Genomic DNA, 20,678 nt, shown 5'->3' on the forward strand with positions numbered 1-20,678 from the left:
TCTCATGTTCCAGTCTCTACATTAGGATTTGGTGACAGAAACACATCACAAGCAGCAGTTTTCACTATGCACAAACATGTTTTCGTGTCGGTCAGATGATTTGTCTTCATTCCTCGTTACTGCAGAGCACAGAGCACGGCCCCCTCCCCTTTATTGACTCGATATGAAAAAACAATTATTGCACCAACGTAAAGGGGGTCAAAGGTGCAGCCACATAATGTTGTTCAAGGAGCTGAGCACTGTTAGTGTTTACATTCTCAGTGTGAACTACACATTTGTAATGCTTTTGCTTTAAGTCACTCTTTCGATCAAACGGTGAAAGTTGGATGTGCCTTTTCTTGCAGTGGTGTCATGTTTGTGTTGGACCCTCTGTACTGCAGCAACGTACTGAAGAGACCAGGATCAGGATCTCTAATGACAGTCTGTGAGGCACAAATCACATATATGGTTTATAGGCTGAAAAAAGGAACATTTGTGATACAGATGGCACCAAATCAACATAGATGTAGGTGTTGGTGCATGTCTGGTTTGAATGTTACTACTATTTTTTTATGACTTTTGATACAAAGCGCAGATATTTTTAGTGTGATAAATCTTCCCCAGCTGACCACAATTGAAGCGTAAAAATATCTTCCTGTGCTTCACTGCCAGTGAGTCAGAGTTGATGCATCGAGGGGTTAAATGTGAGCATGATGTCCATAAGCTGCTAAGGATGTGAAGTTGGGCTGTGCAGGAAACAGGGAGAGCAGTTTCCTGTTATGTAGAAAAGAGCCAGTTGTACACCAATCAGGCCGTCAGATGGGTGTGATAGCAAACAGGGCCGACTTATCAATGCAGGAGCCATCTGAGATCATAAAACCAGGACCATGATCAGTGATACTGGATAATATGACAATATAATAATATCACCCACATGGAACTGGAAACTGTAGAAGTGGTACTTAATGGCTCTATTGATAAGCAACACTAATACTAATGCTTTATAGATCAGTTATAATTTGATAATCGTTTTGGTTGGTGTTTATTTTCTATTTGCAGTAATACATATTGACAGTCCAATCATACTGTAAAGGCTTTTTATGATCTAATGATCTGGCAGCTCTAATGTCTGAACTATAAAGCATCAATACATGAGTTTATTGATAAATGAAGACCCATTTCCATAATGAGTGCCCATTATTAAAGCTTTGTTGTTGGTCTGAATGAGCAAGAAAAGCTCCTACTGACAGGCTTCATCATAAATACATGAGAATAACACGTATGTTTTTCTTTTCTTTTCAGCCATGTATCTGTGGATGTTAACATGGATGAGTGTTAGCATTTACAACACCTGACCCTGCTGCAGGAACCCTGTGGTGTGGTGCCACGGAGAGCGGAGCGAGCCTCACTCCATTTGGTTTCCAGTCGCGTCCTGCGCGCGTTAGGACGCACAGACGATCAGCTGAGCAGCGTTTCAGACCCGGAGGAAGAGGGACAGAGCTGTGTTCAGGCAGCCTCAGCCTCAGCTCGCACAGTTCAGCTGAGTTTGGCTGGTTGTCACACTGAAACACACGGTGTGTATCGCAGCTGCTCCTGTGGACGATATGTTGGAGACGGTCGCTTCGCCAAAATGAACACAGGTGAGATTCATTTACAAGCCCGTGTGTGCGCGATATTAAATATACAGCGTTTTCATATCAAACCGGGGAGGACAGAGAGTTTAGTTCAGCGTAGCAGTAAGATCAGATGTGAATCAGTGTTAACGCAGTATTTCTACAGAGTGGAGTGTGTTGCCTGTACATCATTGACTTAGAATTAAGATATTTGAAGGTTATTTTCTACGAACTGAGCTCATTTGGATGTAATAAACTTTTTGAGCTACTAGAACATTTTTGAATCCTCGCCCTTATGTTTTTTTTTCTTTACCAACATAGAGTAACTCAGGTCTTTTCTAGTCTTCGTGCTCACATCTTATGCCAAAATCTTGACTGCATTGTGACTGCTCCAAAAATCTTGAGGCAGTCATGCTCGGCTGCCTCATGTCAGGTCTCTGATCAAATGTTGTGCATCAGTTTTCCTTCTTAAATAAACGCTAATTAAACCAGCTGCTATTTTCACATCGCCCTTTGCTGCTTTTACAGTATTACCTTAAAAGTAGTGAAGGGAGCCGGAGAGGGCTTTCTCTCACTTGAATCGCAGGAAGTGAGTCAGGGAAATCCCTTCGATTTTTTTGTGTGTATTCTTAAAAAATGTACATTATTCAGTTTCTTTGTTTATTGTCCTTTAGGCAAACAATTAGAGTTTGAGTTTAGCTTTTAAATGTTAAATATAAGGAAAGGTTCTAGCAGCCTTGTGTTCTCTGTGTCGCCTGGATTAATTTTTTTAACAAATATTTTAGGAAGAAAATAGTCAAACTGCAACCACATAACACGGATCATCTGGAAATGTGACCCTTACAATTTGATTATGTCTGAAATTAGAGTCTTCGGTGCAGCTGTAGGTCACAGTGACACAATATAAATGACAAAGCTATTTTAAAGCACATAATCTTACAGTTTCCTTTTCCTGTTGTTCTTTTAGACTGCACCAAGCCATCTGTTGCTCCCAAGCCAAGATTTGTTTGTCACGCCAGCCTGAAGCTGCCCTCCCCTCTCATGTCCACAGCCAGGGGTCCCAAACCTTCTATCGCCCCAAAACCTAAAGTCACCCCAGGATTTAATGGCAAACAAACAGGATGCAGTAATGGCAGCTTACTGACTTCAGACAGTGAGGTTGAAGAAGAGGTGGAGAATGGTTTAAAGAAGGTGATTACAACACAGGAACAATTCAGATTGCCACAGAAATATTTACAGAGAGTGTCACAGGGAGCAGAGCATGAAGAGGCAACAGAAGAGGAACAGGAACAGGAAGAAAGCATCATTCAGAAGATGGATGAGGACTGGAGATTAACTGACAGTGCCCTAACAGGGGAGGCAGACTCCCTGGAAACACTGTGGGTCAGTGACGCTGTGCTCACAGCTGACTCCGAGGAGGCGGTGGAGATGATTGACACGGACATCACGGAGGACATGGATGCTGAGGGTTGTGATGCAGGCGAGGCGCTGGCCGACACAGATGGCCTCTCGGTGGGTAATATTTCTGTTAATAGCATTGATGAGGAGGCAGGCTGCAGCTCTGCCGAAAATCGAGATTCGAAGGGGAGGCAGAACCAACTCCATATCAAGGAAGATGAAACAGGTGATGATTTAACTGAGTCTCTCACAGATGAGCCTGGTATCCCCATCAGTGAAAATATAAAGGAGGCTGACGCACATCTTTATCTACCAGAGAGAGAGGACAAAGAGGAGGTACCTGCTCCTGGCTGTGGCATCACATGTAACATCCTCAAGTTAGGATGCGACAATAAAATTAAGGAAAAGGGCGAAACCCCTCAGAAGAGAAATTTCTATGACATTATCCCTAAAGACCAGAAACAGATCTGTGATACGACCAAGAGGCAGCTTGCCTTGGAGGACAATCTAACTCATGAGCCTTATTATATCTCCTCTGAGGACATTATTAACACAGAGATGATGCTACGGAATGAAAAAGCTCTTGGACTGCCACAGAGTCCACGAACAGCACAGAAGCTTTTGTCCCTAAACAGCAGTGGGGTATCAGCTGGAGAATATGAGGGAACAGCAGAAAATGGGCAAATAAAATGTGTGTCTTCAAAGGATTATGTGGGGATAGGGAACAGAGATCATTACGGCAGCGACAACGATAATGACAGCAAGGTGAAAACATGCCAGAAAAGGATGTCTTTCAAAGCCGGAGAGCATCGAGCCCATACAGCAGAGGCCTTGTTGAATCATTTAGACTGCCAGCCGAGGTTCAGGCTGGTGTCCATCTCAGTGCCAAGGGATGACGACACATCGATGACCTCTTCTCTCTCAGAAAGCCAGCTGCCTTCTCCGAATAACTCCGATGTTTTCAGAGATGAGGACGACCAGGACGGTCACATCGTGCCTTTTCTGGACAACACCACTGATACAGAGCAGAGCATTAGTGACGAGCATGTTTACGAGGAGCCAGGGCACATTTCAGAGAGTGAAAATGTTTTTCCTTTTGACAGGAAGGTCACAAAGATTCAGTCCCGCTCACTGTCAAACCACATTAATAATACCGTGGGTGAGATGGGAGTGCATTTTGTCCAGAGGACCTACATGAGCGGATTTGGACAACCTGCACTAAGCAGCAGCCCCATGTTAAGCTCAATGCGGCACAGGAGCTACTCCAAACCCCACTATTTGGCCTTGCACCCCCGCTCCCTCTCCGTGGAGGGGCGGGACACGCCTCTGTGTGTCTTCAGAGATAGGGAAGGATCTCCAAAACCGAGAGGTGCCATTTTCTCATCTGGAAGCTTCTCCAGGTCTTCACCTTTGTCTTCCAGTGGCCTGTCTACGCCAACATCTGTGGTGGATATCCCTCCTCCATTTGAGCTGGCCTGCATCACCAAGAAGCCCATCACAAAGAGTTCCCCCTCGGTTCTCATCGAGGGTGATTCCTCAGAGAAAAACAGGAAAAAGAAATCCTCCATTAAGCGCTTCCTGATGCTTAAGTTTAGGAGAAAAACAGAGAACAAGCTTGTGGTGGATGTAAACCCAACCTCCTTTAAGTCCTCAGCAGAGTCCAACCACCACACAGTCACCAGACAGCTGGATTTGGATAGACACAGTATAAGTAGCTCTCCACAGCTCAACTCACGCTTTGCTAGAAAGCCTCCAGGTTCATTGGAGCCGGCCTCCACTTTCTTGTTATACAAGGAAAGCAAAAGAAAAGGGAGCTCTGTGGCCTTCCTCAATCGCAGCGTCGTCCGAGTGGAGTCTTTTGAGGACCGCTCCCGTGTGCCTTTCACACCTCTTCCCCTGACCAAGCCTCGCTCCATTTCCTTCCCCAATGCAGATACCTCAGACTACGAGAATGTTCCTGCCATCAGCTCAGACTACGAAAACCTCCAGGTTCCTCAACGGAGGCCTCTTCCCCAGGGACCGTTCGCAGACTTCTTTGACCGCCCCAGTCGAGTGCTGTCGTCCGCCAATGATACCGATGGTTATGTGGACATGAGCAGCCTTCCTGGGTTTGAAAGTAAAACTCAGTCATCTGAACAGGAAACAGAAAGGTATGTAAATGAATGTAAGAGTCTACCAGTGGCTCTATGGGAAAAGCAGTGTTTGGAGTTGAATGCTACCATGGCCACACAAATGTTCCCACAGTGACAACATGCTGAGGTTTAGTAGATGCCAACATTAATTAATGCTAATTCCAAAGTACAGCTCAGATATCTGGTCATTAACCAAAATTCATAACATTTTCCTATTGATGCTAGGAAAATACCACTGTATCACTAAAGTCTAGAGATCATGGACGTCTGGGAGCAAGTGGTGGACACACTGACCGACCAACGTAGACCACTTGTGACCACTTGTGTGCAAGTGTGTGTTCAGGTAGACCGATGCAGTCGAGCATGGTGTTAATGAGCCTTTCCACCTTTTACACCAAGTGCTGCCCCTGGGTAGGAGGGTTTCTAACTATTATGTTGAGTGGCACTGGTGACCTGTGCAGGGTGGACCCCCTGCCTTTCACCCAATGAGAGCTGGGATAGGCTCCAGCAGATCCCTGTGACCCTGGTTAGGAATAATTGGGTTTAGATGATGGATGGATGTTGTGATCACAGCAGACATGGACGGCGTGATGACGGAAGTGCAGCACAGTAGCTTCCCTAGATAGAGACTAAACCCCAGCGGTGTTGTGTCTGGGTGCTGTTGGGGCATGTTGGCTGTTAGAGGAGGGAACACTGGTGGTGACGGCGGTCTCTTCAGATAACGTGAAGTCAGACTGGTTTTATACACATATAATCTGATCGGGTGACTCTCATCTTCCTGCCGTGCTGTTGTTTGTTGATATGATCAGCTATGCTGTACTGACATTAACCCCCCCCCCCCATATCATACAGACTGCTATGGATGATTAATAGTCACAGCATTTTAGAGTCATTGCTCTTCTCCAGCCAGCCAGGCTGAGATACAATCTTAGTGTGGTCTGTAGTCAGCAGTTGTTCACTGCAGTGCTTCTCTTTCATCACGCCCGCCATTTTGGTGCGTGTGCAAGGAAAAAAAAAGTACAACAAAGCTCTAAAATACCAGTTTTATTGGAATAAATGATCAAATGTGTGTATACGCACGGTGAACTCTCTCCCATTTGCTGCTCTTGCTGAATTGTTAAGTCCCAATAAAAATGATTTTGGATGACGCAAAAGTTATGATGCCATTATTTTTTCATCATTGTACTGGATGTCTTGTTTGTATTCCATATCACGTAATCTTGTTCAGGGGCTGGAGCCAATCCCAGCTGACACTGGGCAGGAGGTGGAGTACACCCTGGACAGATCACCAGTCAATCACAGGCCTGATATATAGAGACAGGCAACCAGTTGCATTCACATCTACAGACAGTTTAGTCACCAGTTAACCTAACCCCAATCTGAATGTGTTTGCACTGGAGGAAAACACGGTAAATTCTTTCTGCGAGGCATGACCCTGAACTTTTTACTTTATTTTATATCATTTCCTTTTCATCACAAACCCCACATGACTGTGTGTAAATAAAACAGCTTTTATACTATTAATAAACAAAGACATTAGTGTGATTGTGATTCTCTTCTCCCAGTGGCTACAGCAAGTGAAATCACAGCAGGACAGTATCTAGAAGGACAGCAGTGTCAGTGACTGAGACTGTTAGTTTTGTAATAGCCTGAAAGGGTAATTTTAGCAGATAGTTTGGCAGTCAGTGGCGCCTTTACCCCATCACTGCTATCACTGGAACAAATAGGCTCCTGAACCTGAGGCAAAAAGAAAATTAATATTTTATATCTCCTTTTTTAATTTATCTCCATAGATTTTGCCTTGAGCTGTCGTATGACACGGCAGGACTGTGACAAGTGACAGAGAGTTTCTGAGGGAGTGAAATAAAACCCCGATATAGGAAAACGTCCCCCCCACCCCCCACCCCTGCGTATCTCATCCAAAGTTTGATTCAGTGAACAGTAATGGGCCATTGCAGCTCTAATGTGTGCAATGCAGAGATCTGAACTGCTCACATATGCTGTTCATATGTAGCTAATTTGCATCTCAGTGGGGTTAAATCCATTGGTGCTTGGAGTGAAACATATCAGGAACATTGGCAAGGCAGTTGGTCACAAAGAGGACTATTGCATCACTACTGTAACTTTAAGACATGCTTTTATTTGCATAGCTTACACTCCCCACCGAGCAGCAGCCATTAGCACATTTATTGGGGCTCCCTGCAGAAGAGAATCTCGTAGCATAAAATACAGACATGCGTCCCCGGTTGGGTACAGTCGTCACTACAGGCCTTTCATGATCAGTTTATTGGTTCCTGTAGACGTGTAGTGTTTTATCTATCCATATTTGCTTCTGAGTCTGAGTAGACTACAGTATGTTTATTGTCATGATATTTCAATGTCACCATAAAGGACCATGAAGATGACTCGGTTGGTTAAGTTAAGGTTAATTCATCTGGTGAAGTTTCACATGAATGAAGACAGTTAACATTATAACATTGGTCAAATATGTGGTGCAGCTCATTGATTTATTAACATATTACAGCTCATGTACTAAAGCCAAGGTGTAAAAAACTAGTCGTGGTTTTCTGCACTGAAGGTTAAAACCTTCAAAATTCATATCGTATATCCTCTTCATTTACTGTTTTACATTAGTTTGTTGAGTCAGAATTCAGTTACTCTAAAAGATCAATAATTTTTCTGCATAACGCATGTTTTTTATTAGTCAGGCATCTTATGCAACTCAATTGTTGCTGCTCATCAGTTATAATTATACCTGTTTTCTTCATGTGTTAGAAATTTTATGCTTCATTTTACTGATGTGGTCCTCCCTTCTTTCTTCCCAGTGCCTACACAGAAGCCTACAACGTGTGTTCGGTGGCTGTCGGTCCACAGACTGGTTCAGTGGGTGATGGAGGAGAGATGGTGGGTGAGGAAGACCAAGGACGCACCTCTGAGGAAGAAGATGGAGGTGCAGACAGCAGTTATGACAGACAGGTTTGTGAAACCAAATATGTGTTGAGCTGACACGGAAAACATCATTTATGCAGGAGGTGAAAGTGTTTTGATGTGTGTATAAAGATGTAAATAATCCTGTGCAGAGTTCACATTTTCACTGAAGAAATACCTCAGCTTTTTCATCTTTTCTGCTCTTTTCACAAAGTAGCTACATTAGCCGCTCTCATTTGAAAGGTGATTTAATTTGTTCTCTATCATCGTTCTGTAACAGCAGTTATCCTCTTTTACCAAATGATAGAACTGAAAACATATTTGAAGAATAGATCATAACAAAATTCATCAAGGTGAATTGTTTCTCACCTTGGGCAAATGCTAAAATTGCTCTCACAAGCCAGGATTTTAATGTGGGTTAATGGAGGTTAATGGACTACAACCAGCCTGTCCTCATTATTTAGAATTTGATTGCCACTTTGAGACGATGTGGAAAGCCAGCTATATTTGTTGAACTGGTGCCAAAACGCATCCGCGCTTCCCTGGGTTTATTACAAGTAAATAATATGATTGTTTACAGTCTGATGGTCGATCCAGAGCCTTTTACATCGCGAAAGAACTGGTGGATACAGAGAGATTGTAAGTTACATGTAAACTCATTTATCATTTATTGTTAAATTATCAATGTTTATCTGTCAAAACGAGTCAGGGTCTTATTAAAATGTGGTTATGTACATTTCTCTGTCCACAGGCATGTGAAAGCTCTCAAGCTTCTCCAGGATGTGAGTGTATTCTTTTTAAATTTACTAACACAATCTATGTGTTCAGATCTTCTTCATGGAAGGAAATGATAGCAGTTTGTACAGTGGGTTATCAGAGCTCTGTAGAGCTGGAGTTGCGGTGTTACAGTCATGTTTTTGTGTAGATTTATTCTTCTTGTGTGGGGATTAAACCAGTGACCCAGACCTCCACTGCTCCAGTTTCTGAAGAGAAGATGAAATTTCTTGATAATAGCTCATGTACTGTCTTGTTTTACTGTTGCAGAGGGCGGGAAGGAAAAATGTTTATTAAGGTTTGAGCAGAGACTATTAAAAGCAATGACCATTCCAGCACATTCCCTCTTGTGTGCCAGGACTTTCGGGAAGCAGTGGGAGCAGCTGTCGGGGATGAGGGGGAACCTGTGTTGGAAGAAGAGAGGCTTCGAGAGATTCTCAATGAGCTGCCTGATGTTTACACCCTGCACCGCAGAATCCTCACCGAGCTGGAGAATCGAATCCGACACTGGTGAGTCATGTGCTAACTAACTAACTAAAAGGCATCCATCTTCTTCCATAGCTCCACAGAGTGCACAAATTAATGCAGCTCAGGAAGCATTAAATGTAACCTGAAGACCAGTGAATGCTGCTCTTCCTTCATCCTGTCACTTCTGTTTCTCCATTAAGGGAGGAGAGCCAGAGGATTGCAGATATCTTCCTGTCTAGAAAAGCAGAGTTCTTGGTTTTTACCACGTACATCGGCCATTACGACCGAAGTATGAGCCTCCTGGACGACAGCTGCCGAACTTCGCCTGGCTTTGCAGCCATTGTTCACCAGTTTGAGGTCAGATACTTTTTCAAAAATCTGACTTTGAATTAAACGTCCTGTGATGTGCTCAAGGAAAAACACACAACTTAGTACCACAAAGCCTCATGTTTTATGTACAGCACTGTTTGATGGGTTTGGCTTATAATTAACCGACTGTGCTCCACAAATACAAAAATAAAACACAGTTGGACACAACATGTATTTCCACATTACATGCAAAGCTTGTCTTTATATGCAGTCTCTACTCCTCCTTCCCTTCTCTTCTTCCCTCTGCAGTGTTGCAACTAATATGCAGAAATTGTGCAAAAACATTCATTCTAAATGATATTTTTGCACAATTTCTTTAGTTTTGGGTTCAGCAAATGTATAAAACAACTGCAGACTTGACAACATGACCACGTTTGGTCTTTCAGAGAAAACGCTTCAGTCACGATTGTGCAAAATTTCAGGGGTTTTGATTGTCAGTGAAACTTCAGTGCCCACCTCATATATTTCATAGTGATCGAGAGCCTCTTTTCTCCCTGCACATTATCTCTTTTATGTTGAGTTTAGTTTATGTGGAAAGGACACAGGTGAAGTGCTTAGTGTGGTGTTATAAGAGAGAAAGAGGAGAAGAAACTTAAAAGCAACAACTTCAGCAAAAGGCTGCGAGCTAAGTGAATAAAAGGACTGATTTGAGTTAAAGTGATGTCTACACTGTGTCCTTGGCTGATAAAAAAAAAGTGCCATGACATGCGAAGGAAAAATATAAACAGTATGGGTACAGGGTTAGGAACAGGTATGTGTGACACTAGGCACTCAGATCAGAAACTAAACACTAAGAATTTCTTTAGAAACAGCCCAGTGGTAACATGATTGCACATTGCATAGATTATGATGATATGTTTAAAAGTTCAACAGGGAAATTAGAGCATCTGTTCACTATCACCAGTTTTATTTACAATCAAATATCATCCAGCCAGCTGCTTAGTACAGAGCCTGGGATTTAGCCAGTGCTAGGATTTGTTTTTTCTTTTTTCTTTGTTTCCACCAGGACTGGTGGCACAGACTATTACACCCTTTTAAAATCTGGCTGAACTATAATGGAAACCCAGTGGCACTAAACACATGCATCTAATTTATGGACAAATGAGATTTCAATATTTCCCTCCACTTTATAGACCACAGAGGAGAGGAGTTGGCAGGAAGTCTTTGCAGAACTGGGCAGTTTGCTCTGTCTGATTTAAGGGCACCCATATTTAAAAGTCCTTAGATTCTCCTAAGCACTTTGTATTTTAATGTCTTCAGCTTTTTCTGTTTCTTCATCAATTTTCCACATTTTTTAATTATACCTGTTTGTCAACCCACACACACACACACACACGCACGCACGCACGCACGCACGCACACACACACACGCACACACACGCGCGCGCGCACACACACACACACACACACACACACACACACACACACACACACACAGAGTTATTGTTGTATTTGTTTCCTTTGTCTCAGCAGCAGAGTCCTGTTGGGGAAAAAGTGTCTCTGAAGCACCAGCTCCTGCAGGTCATTGTACGTGTGGCTCAGTATCGCATGCTCCTCACCGGTGAGTCGAGTGTAAAGAATGAAAGTCAGTTAAAAGTTCATTAATCAGGATTTCACCCTCTGTCTGGTAGATAAAGATGGGACAGGGTGTAGAGTCTGATACTACCACCCTCCGAGACAGTCCATTACTGCCTGGGCTGTCAAACTACAGTCAGTAAATCAGCCCCACCTGCAGCCTAACTAAAAGTGTGTTTGAACCATGAATAGTCTTTTCAAACAGCCAGGCCATAGATTAGTCAGAAACTAATTTTGTACAGTTTGTCTCAGCCAAACATCCGTAGTCCATGTTGTCGCTCGGACAGAGAGCGGGATGGGAGGGTCGCTAGTGAATCTCACTAGACCCTCTAGCAGCTGAAAAGAAATGAGATAAAAGACTTTTAAATAAGGACTGAGTATCGTCTCTGAATGAAAAATCTTTCTCCCGTTGTGGTTGCGTTCTTGACTCCCCGAGGCCTTACTTTTCTTTCTATCCTCTTACAGATTACCTGAACAATCTGTCCCCTGATTCGAAGGAATATGAAGACACCCAAGGTAGCGTAAACAAAAGCAGAGTTGCAGCGAACAGAAGCTGCTCATTCTTCTATCTGTTGCTCACAGGAGAGCCTTAGTGGCCTGTGTTTGTCGCTGCGTGTTTACAGGGAATCTTTCTGTGCTCATTTGGCATGTAGAGATGGCCATGAGAGAGCCAATTTAGATTTTTTTGTTTGTGGTGTTAACCCACCAGGCAGCCATTCCAGCTCTCTTCTGTGTGCAGACCGTAACATGTAATTCATGAGATGGCAAGTTGCTGCAGCGATATCTCTTACAGTATCATCGATAAGGGAGCCACACCAGTCCGGGCGTGTAGACATGTCCTGACTCCTGGCTCATTTTGACTTTTATGTTAGGTGACTTTCTGCATAGAGAAGAGGAATGCTGAAACATCTGATAATGAACATTCATGTACTGTCTCTGTCTCTGTTACCTGGCTTTGTCTTTTATAGCTGCAGTGGCAATAGTGTCAGACATTGCAGATCAAGTAAACGACAGCCTAAGACATGGGGTAAGTGTCACATGCTGGTATATCTAACTTTATCCAACAGACCTTTGCATCCACAGTTACATATCTTATACTGAGATATATACTGTTTTAATGTAACAGACATTAAACCATCTTTCTGCAAAATGTTCTCATTCTACTTCCTTAAAAATAATATAAACACACACACTATATATATATATATATATATATATATATATATATATTTGTGTGTATGTATGTGTATATGTGTGTATTTATATATGTGTATACATTATAAGGAATGTATTATTATTACTATTATTTTTAAGGAGCACCCATGGATCCCCTCCTTATATTTAATTCTGGCAGTGCAATTTCATCTAATCACATATTACTTTAGTCTGAAATGAAAATCTAAGAAACTAGTAACTTTATTCTCATCAGCACTAATTTGTTCTCTGTGCTTATTAGCAAATGCTGCTAAACATCAGTGTGTTATCATGATAATGTAGAGCTTAGCTTCAAGCACTGCTTTTAGCATAACGCTAGTTAGCGTCAAATAGCTTTTTCTGAAGAGAACAATCCGTGACATGTCTCCTAGATACTGGGGATAACTGCATCTAATAACAAAGGGAGTCATGGAAATAGCAAAGCAGAGCAGGCAGAGGTTTATAGGAACATGATGAGGAACACTCTTATTAGTTGTCTTTTCTGAAGCATTTCATCTTCTCTGTTTTTCATTTTTGTGTCTCAGGAAAACATATTGCGCCTGGTCAACATAGAGTACAGTGTTCGAGGCCAGCGGGACCTGCTGCAGCCTGGCAGGGTAGGACTCTGATAACAGCATTGTTTGTGTCTGAAGTTTGCCAGCCCACTCTGTCTGTCTGCCCCACCCCTGTGTTGCTCTTTATGCAATCATTCAGCTGGGAATCCCCAGTCAGCCTCGTTTTAAAACAACCTTAATTATTGCCAATGTCCTGTGTGTCCTGTGTGTGTGTGTGTGTGTGTGTGTGTGTGTGTTTGTGAGGTGTCCAGTATGACTTACTCTTGTGTTTTTATATGGTTTTTATAGGTGTTTGTGAAGGAGGGCACCCTGATGAAGGTCAGCAGAAAGAGTCACCAACCCCGCCATCTGTTTTTGGTAAATGCTGTTTCTTGTTCGTCGTGTGTTGTGGTGCATGTTTCATTGTGGAACTACAGTAGGATATTATAACATGCCTGTTGATTTCTCCTGAAGAGTTAAGCTTTTTCTGTCTGGTCTACATCTACGTCCAGACTATTAAGAGCAGGGTTTCCTGACAGGATGTTTCTGAATCTGGACTTCCTGGGCCAGTTTTTTACAGACAGGGAAGGTCAACAGCAGCTCCTTAAAAACTGTCTGAGAATGTCTGTACACCTGTGAATTTTCACAGCATTAAATTGTTTTTCAGCACTTTATAGACAGATAGGTGTAGAGGGAAGGTGGCTGGATCTCATTGTTAAAGCTGGAGGTATAATGATGATAAACTACACGTCAGTCTTCATCACCTGCCACAGCCAGGTCAACACGGTGTCATGCACTGCATATATGCACACATAAGCATTTAGCTTGTGAAATCATAACAGACAAACACAGCCCCAGGTAATGAGGAGAAGTTAGAAAAGTCGACACCTTCACAAATTACCCACAGAGTATCATCAAAACACATCACTTCCCTCCAGTGGTGTTTTTAATATTGTTGTGATCTGGGCTCTACACTAAAAAAAGCTCATAAACGTCTCTTCTGGAGGAATCTTAGTAGTCATCGCTGCACAACTTTTATCCTGCTGGTTTATCCTCCCAGGCGCTGATCGCTTGTTATTATCTATTATTAATGCTGGAGACAACATAATAAAGCAGGTCTATAAGAGTGGGCAGTTTTTTAAATAAGGTACTGAAACACACTGGGACAGCAGGTAAAATGAAATGACCTACTGGACAAATCATAGAGAGGCTAATGACTCAGTTTGGATATCAGATTTGATATTTATTGACTGAAGTATCTCACTCAGGTAAACTCAAGGTAGGAACTTTAACTTTTTAGACCCAGACCCATTTTTAGACAAATAACACGACACTCACAGAAACTTTCCCCCTTTACACAATCGAAAAGAAAAGACTTCTAGTTTCAAGCCAACAATAAATACATTTTTATATTAAAGTTTTGTGTTTACTGTTTGTGGTGTAAGTGAAATGGTAGAGATCTTTACTGTGGTGGTGGAGAGACTGGTTTTCTTTAGCTAGACTTAGTATGTGTGTGAGCAGGCAGACGTTACCGCCTGTTTTGGTTAAGTTTTGTGTATGGCTTTTTTGTTTTTCCAAAACATTCATCCTCCCAACATCTGGAGAATATGCATAGGGTATAGTGATATCCATCCATCCATCATCTAGACGCCCTTAGTCCTAACCAGGGTCCCAGGGACCTGCTGGAGCCTATCCCAGCTCTCTTTGGGTGAAAGGCAGGGGTCCACCCTGGACAGGTCCCCAGTCCATCAGAGGGCCACATAGAGACAAACAACCTCACACACTCACACTCACTCCTATGGGCAATTTAGAGTCACCAATCAACCTGACATACATGTTTTTGGACTGTGGGAGGAAACCAGAGTACCTGGAGAAAACCCACACAAGCACAGGGAGAACATGCAGACTCCACACAGAAAGGCCCCTGATGGGTTTCAAACCAGGAACCTTCTTGCTGTGAGGCAACACTGCTAACCACTAACCCACTGTGCTGCTCAGTATGGTGAAATGAACTGTGGGAAAGTCAATTTTTCTTTAGCTTAGAGTGCCACCTAGTGGGAAATTCCTGCACATGCACACATGATCACATCTTGACAACTGGTTAGTCATATAGTTTATCCGTTCCTTTTAGTATTTCTTGTTATTAGCATGTACTAAAGACTTGTCTTTTCTGCATATTCACCATGAAATATAAATGTTATTTCTGTTGTCAGATGAATGATGTGCTCCTCTACACATACCCTCAGCAGGATGGGAAATACAGACTGAAGAACACTCTGTCACTCACCGGGTTGAAGGTCTCACTTATCATCATTATGTCTCGTTTGAATGTGAAATGTCTCAATGCCGGTTGTGACTGTTCTGTTGTTTGATTTGTGACATTACTGATTAATCACCCAGGTCAGTAAACCCGTCATAGAAAATGTTCAAAATGCGCTGAAGATCGAAGGAACAGACGTCTCCATCACTTTGTCAGCAAGGTGGGTCACACTGTGCTGTGTCCTGTTTCAATGACTGATAACAACTCATCATGGCAGCGATGAGAAAACTTTAAAACCTAAAAGATGTAAAATGTTGATTGATGATATTTTATATATGTGATGGTGATTATTTGTGCGTGACCTGATAAATAATAGTGACACCCTCATTACAGTGTGGTGCAGTGAGTTTCTGTGTGTTTCTGCAGTTCCTTCATTGAAAGAGAGGACTGGTTTTACACCCTAAACCGCACGGTGACTGAGCACACAAGAGGACCATCTGCAGGATTCAGCAGCTGCTCAGGAGAGGTCAGGGGTCATTACTGCCTCTCAGTAATCATTTGTCCTTATCTCGACTTCATAGTATCAGACATGTTTTTCCTTACCAACAAGTGAGACCCCTGTTACATCTCACTGTCATCAGTCAGTGAGATGATAAAGGTCTTTTGTGTGCTCCAGGCCAGAGATCGTCTGCATCTGTCTCTCGGGGAAAAAGCTCCAGCGCTTGTTCCAGTCTCACAAGTGATGATGTGTATGAACTGCACCTCAGATTTCAGCCTCACACTTCGCAGACACCACTGCCATGGCTGTGGGAGAGTGAGTCACAGACAAATGAAATACAGCGCTCTGCGATACTTTAATGTTTGTTAGACAGCGTGTAACACAATGTGCCTTTGACCAGATCACTGACTAGTGTTTTCATCGCACCTCTGGTGTTTGCATGTTGTTTGGCACAGATTGTCTGTCGGAGCTGCTCCAGGAACAGATACCCACTCAAATACATGAAAGACCGCATGGCCAAAGTGTGTGATCACTGTTACAACGAGCTAAGGAAGAGAGGTGGGGAAGGTCTGCTTGAATACATGTTTTTATTTTTAAAGATGTGTAGTTTGACGTCCTTCTTCATATCAACACACGTATTTCAGCTTTGCTATGCTTCTTGTGACCAGTAGGGGCAATGTAGTTTTCCCTAACTGGTTAACTGCACAACTAATTGTCATGAGTCAGAAACCCAGCATCAGGTTGAGTTGAGTTCAGTGGCACTGCTCCAAATTATTGCAAGAAATTTATAATGATAATTGCACATCGATTAATTATATTACAGGAATTACTGATAGCAGAAGAAATGAGGAGCACAGACCACATATGCATCCAAAATTAAAGCCTTTATTAATTTAGTTGATCATTTATTTGTTTATTAGTTATCATTATCATTTATTTAGCATATTTTACCTGGTTGTCTATCATTGAAAAAAATGATTTGCAAGGGAATAAAATGTGATCTTTGTCCAGTAAAACTCCTGCAAAACTAAACTGTGCTATTTCAGTTTGTTACTGAATTATTATTGTCTCATTTCTGACTTTGCTGAAATGAATCAATTGTATCAATACAAATCAACTGTACTTCTCTGCAGGGGGAGATATGTCTGCAGCAGCAGGTAAAAACAGCCCCCGTCCAACCCGCTCGAGTCGTCCTCTCTCTGCCGTTTTCCAAAACATTCATCCTCCCAACATCTGGAGACATCGGAAAGGTACCGCCTCCTTCAACCAGGTACACCTGCAACACTAGACTTTCTGCCTTTGCACACGCAGCGATGTTCACTGTGCAGGGTAGATAAATGAATAGTTGCCTGTGTCGTGCAGGTGACCGTGTCAGAAGAAGGCTCCATTAGTGGCAGTCTCCAACGCAGCAAGAAGAGCAAGAGGAACTGGAAGAGACTGTGGTTCCTTATAAAAGACAAGGTGCTTTACACCTACCGAGCCCAAGAGGTGAGGGGAAACATGCACTCCCCTTTAACCTGAACACACTTAAACTGACTTTACACAGTGAGGAGGCAACAGATGGACTTTTGCACAACAACAAAAAAAAAAACAAACCAAAAAGGCAAAAAATCTCACAGTTACATCACTGTTTCTTATAATCCATTGCTTTTTCCCTAATGGACTTTCTGTCTGCAGGAGACTGTAGCATCAGAGAGTTTGCCTCTTTTGGGTTTTACAGTGAAGCTGCCTGACAGACAGGAGGGAGAGGAAGAAGCCCACGTCTTCCAGCTTTACCACAAAAACACTTTGTATTACTCCTTTAAAGCTGAAGACACATACACTGCCCAGAGGTGGGAAGCATGATTACTATACCTGTGCACTTTAAAACAATCAAGTTCAAATCTTACTGTGCTGCCACAATCTTGGCCAGTGTGAGGGACTCACTGTGGGCTGCTATTGATATGTTTTGCTAGCTGGAAAAGTTTATACCATTCACATTACTCAGTGGCTTCCAAAGGGTTTAATTAGCACAAGTTTGGACAGATTGCCTTCAACCATAAATGACTGTGTGCAGTCAATGTTGTGTTTCTTACAGATGGGTAAACGCCATGGAGGAAGCCACAGTTTTGTAGGATCAGCTACTCTGGTGGGTTTCCGAAAATAGATGGTCTGCTGCCTTTCTTCTGCTGGAACAGACTGTGCCACTGAAAAAGGGAATAGTTGATTATGTCTGCAAGTTGAAACTTTCCCAGCTGGACTGAAGATAAGAAGACACTGTGTTCTCTGAGAGGGGACGTGATCACCTACTTTGTCAACCTCCACTGTCCCCTGCCTGCATGCTGTTACAGCAGGTGTGACGCTGAAAGCCACGAGAGGCGTTGGCCCAGATACCTGCCGGAGCGGAACATTACAGTGATGTGACCTGTATTTCTCCCTGCAGCTAATCAGTGACATTCCTCTGAATCCGATTGTTGGAAAATTAAGACATATTAGTTTTTATTTCATCAACATACCAGAATGTTCCTGACAACATAAACCATTAACTAAACCAAAATATTCAGTGGGAGGCTGACAACATCGTAACAAAAAAAAAAGTAACCTCGTTCAGAAACTTCCAAATCTGGAATGGCCTCATATTCATTTGAAGCACAATTAGTTATAACTTCATTTCAACATGTTTTCTTCCGCTGGATTAAATGCAGTTAAGTGACTGATACTTTAAAACTCAGGCTGAATCAAAGAATGAGTTAAAGACAGAGAGTCTGCAGCTTTGCCAAGCACTGAATTCTTGGAGACAGTCCTAATAAATAGTTTCTATGCTTTTTTGCACTAATATCAAAGAATGACCATGACAAAGGGTAGAGGCTAAAAGCATCAGCTACTGTATGTTACTTACTGTATTTACCTTAATGCCTATAAAAAGTGGCATGTAAATTGACATGTGTAAAAAGGTTGTGTTGCTCTAGACTGATCCACTGAAACCACTGATTTCACTGATCTACATAAGTGTCAGCATCAGTGTCTTGGAATTTGTACTGTACTTAATGATTTATGAAGTTTTATTTCTAACCTTACGATTAAAGTCAAGTTAAGGAGGTTGCAGTGATGGAAGCATTCTGTGTCTGTGTTTTGGCTTTATCCTTCTCATTTCCTCTAGATGGCAGATAGACTAAACCCTGAGGTACAGTAAGCTGACACCGTGTCCTCGCCGATAGAGCTTGCAACGTGCGTTCTTAATATATGCACAATTTCACGGCGCTGCCAAGCTGTCTGCACTCCACGTGTAGCACCCTCTATATTGTGTCTGTGCCGACATGTGGACAGCGTGTGGCCTGTTCTGATCGAACACCAACACTCTTGACTTGCTCCAGAAGACAGCAGGGAGTGAGTGATCCTCAGACCGGTGTGCTGGGCGGCCAAAGAAAGGCCAAGCCTGCTCTGCTTCTTGTCTCCCCCTGAGGTTTCCTGACCCAGAATAATATCAGCCAGAAAGTTTGCTTTCTGGGGCTGCTGAAAAGTTGCAGGCACCTCGTCCTATATAGAGGAGAGATCATTCATCACTCTGTTCTCCCTCTTTAGCCCCAGCTCTGTTTTTTCCTCTTGTGTATGTAAAAACAGCGTTCATGTTTGTGTTTTTACCATACTTCTGCTTATGAATTGTCTGGTTTCAGCAAAGCAACAAGATAACAGGAAATCAAAGAGTTGCACCACTTGAAGTGTGAACAGGACTAAATATGGAATTTCCAGCTGCACTTTTAATGCTTCTCTCTGTGCTGTTTAATTGCTGTGGGATTGATGATGGAGAGATGGGCTTTTTTACAGTGGGGCAGCAACTGTGTCATAATCCAAGCTTGCTTCCATATCGCTGCAGGCAGCAGCAATGCAGAGGGAAGCAAATAATCAATCATACACACAGCCCACTCATTCAGCTCTGTTAACACGTGTTCAGCTTCAGGAATAACTAACAAAACTCTGTCAGTTTTTGAGCTAAACTTCCTAATTTAAGACTTTTTTACCCACAATGCTGTGACAGCAGGGTTTTGTGAACTTGTCTAACCGCAAACTCACACCGACACATTTTTCAGTCATTTTCAGTTTTAGTCTGAGAAGGCAATGCAGTGTTTGTGTTTTGATGTCGTGAGTTACACCAGCGTTGGCTTTTTGTCTTTCAAAGTGTTGTGTGGGCAGCAGATCCTCAGGGGGAAATGGAAAGATCTTATTACATAAGACCTGGCCATTTAGATAAAAAGCCTGAAGAGAAAGGGGGAAATAGTTGTGAGCGCTTGACATTGGCTTGACAGTTCTGGGTTTGCACCTTGTCTTGTGTTTCTTGCCCTCCAGAGATGGAGAGAGGACGAGGGAAAAAAATGACGTGGACAGGATGCAAGAATAGAGGGACGTTCTCTTATGTCCCACTTTGAAAACTCTTTGCAGCCCACACTGCCAAGTCCATGTTACACCTATTCCAAGCTTTAAATAGCCCGCTCTCCTTCAACACGACAGAGAGAAACACAGCCTGCAGCACACTGAACATTTATTACCTAAATGTTACCTAAACATGGAGACTGCATTGTGCTTTCCATTCTGTTGTGACCATTCTGTCATCACAGACTATCTGCAGAGAGAGAGGGAGCTATGAACACGTATCAGCAGGGCCAGCAGCTGAGCTAAAATCTGTCTGCAGCCTTTGAGCCAAGACACAGACTCACCAAGTGCTGTTTTATTCTTTACATATACAAGAACAGGGTCGAAGTCGAAGGGTCCCTGTCGAAGCTTAGATAGGAAGATTGCTACTACTGACATGTCTCTATAGCCAGCAGCTAGTTAATGTACTTAATGCAGAAATCACTGGGAAACAATTAATCTGGCTCTGTGCAAATGTAACAAAGTCCACCCACGGGCGCCTCTAGAGCCTGCTAATTAACACTGTATAGGGTTTTTGTGTGATCAGTG

At 42.7% G+C, this 20,678-nt stretch overlaps 1 protein-coding gene across 4 annotated transcripts; it reads left to right on the forward strand.

The window, feature by feature from the left end:
• Positions 1-809: 809 nt before the first annotated feature.
• On the forward strand, positions 810-18,831 carry fgd5b (FYVE, RhoGEF and PH domain containing 5b). 4 transcript variants are annotated; one of them, XM_026307745.1, is made up of 22 exons: positions 810-937; positions 1,282-1,619; positions 2,560-5,140; positions 7,948-8,098; positions 8,631-8,689; positions 8,802-8,832; positions 9,183-9,334; positions 9,493-9,649; positions 11,132-11,222; positions 11,702-11,752; positions 12,205-12,263; positions 12,976-13,047; positions 13,294-13,362; positions 15,198-15,281; positions 15,385-15,464; positions 15,671-15,770; positions 15,921-16,058; positions 16,199-16,310; positions 16,877-17,013; positions 17,106-17,231; positions 17,421-17,575; positions 17,821-18,831. In XM_026307745.1, the coding sequence occupies exons 2-22, from the start codon at positions 1,610-1,612 to the stop codon at positions 17,855-17,857; spliced, it is 4,452 nt and encodes a 1,483-aa protein (XP_026163530.1). In that variant the 5' UTR covers positions 810-937; positions 1,282-1,609; the 3' UTR covers positions 17,858-18,831. The 4 variants fall into 4 exon arrangements, with proteins under 4 accessions (XP_026163530.1, XP_026163534.1, XP_026163533.1 ...); XM_026307749.1 differs by having other exon boundaries at positions 17,106-17,204; XM_026307748.1 differs by having other exon boundaries at positions 16,199-16,301.
• Positions 18,832-20,678: the final 1,847 nt, after the last annotated feature.

This window comes from Mastacembelus armatus, chromosome 5 (genome assembly GCF_900324485.2).
Source record: "Mastacembelus armatus chromosome 5, fMasArm1.2, whole genome shotgun sequence".
In the NCBI taxonomy this organism is placed as follows: Eukaryota; Metazoa; Chordata; class Actinopteri; order Synbranchiformes; family Mastacembelidae; genus Mastacembelus; species Mastacembelus armatus.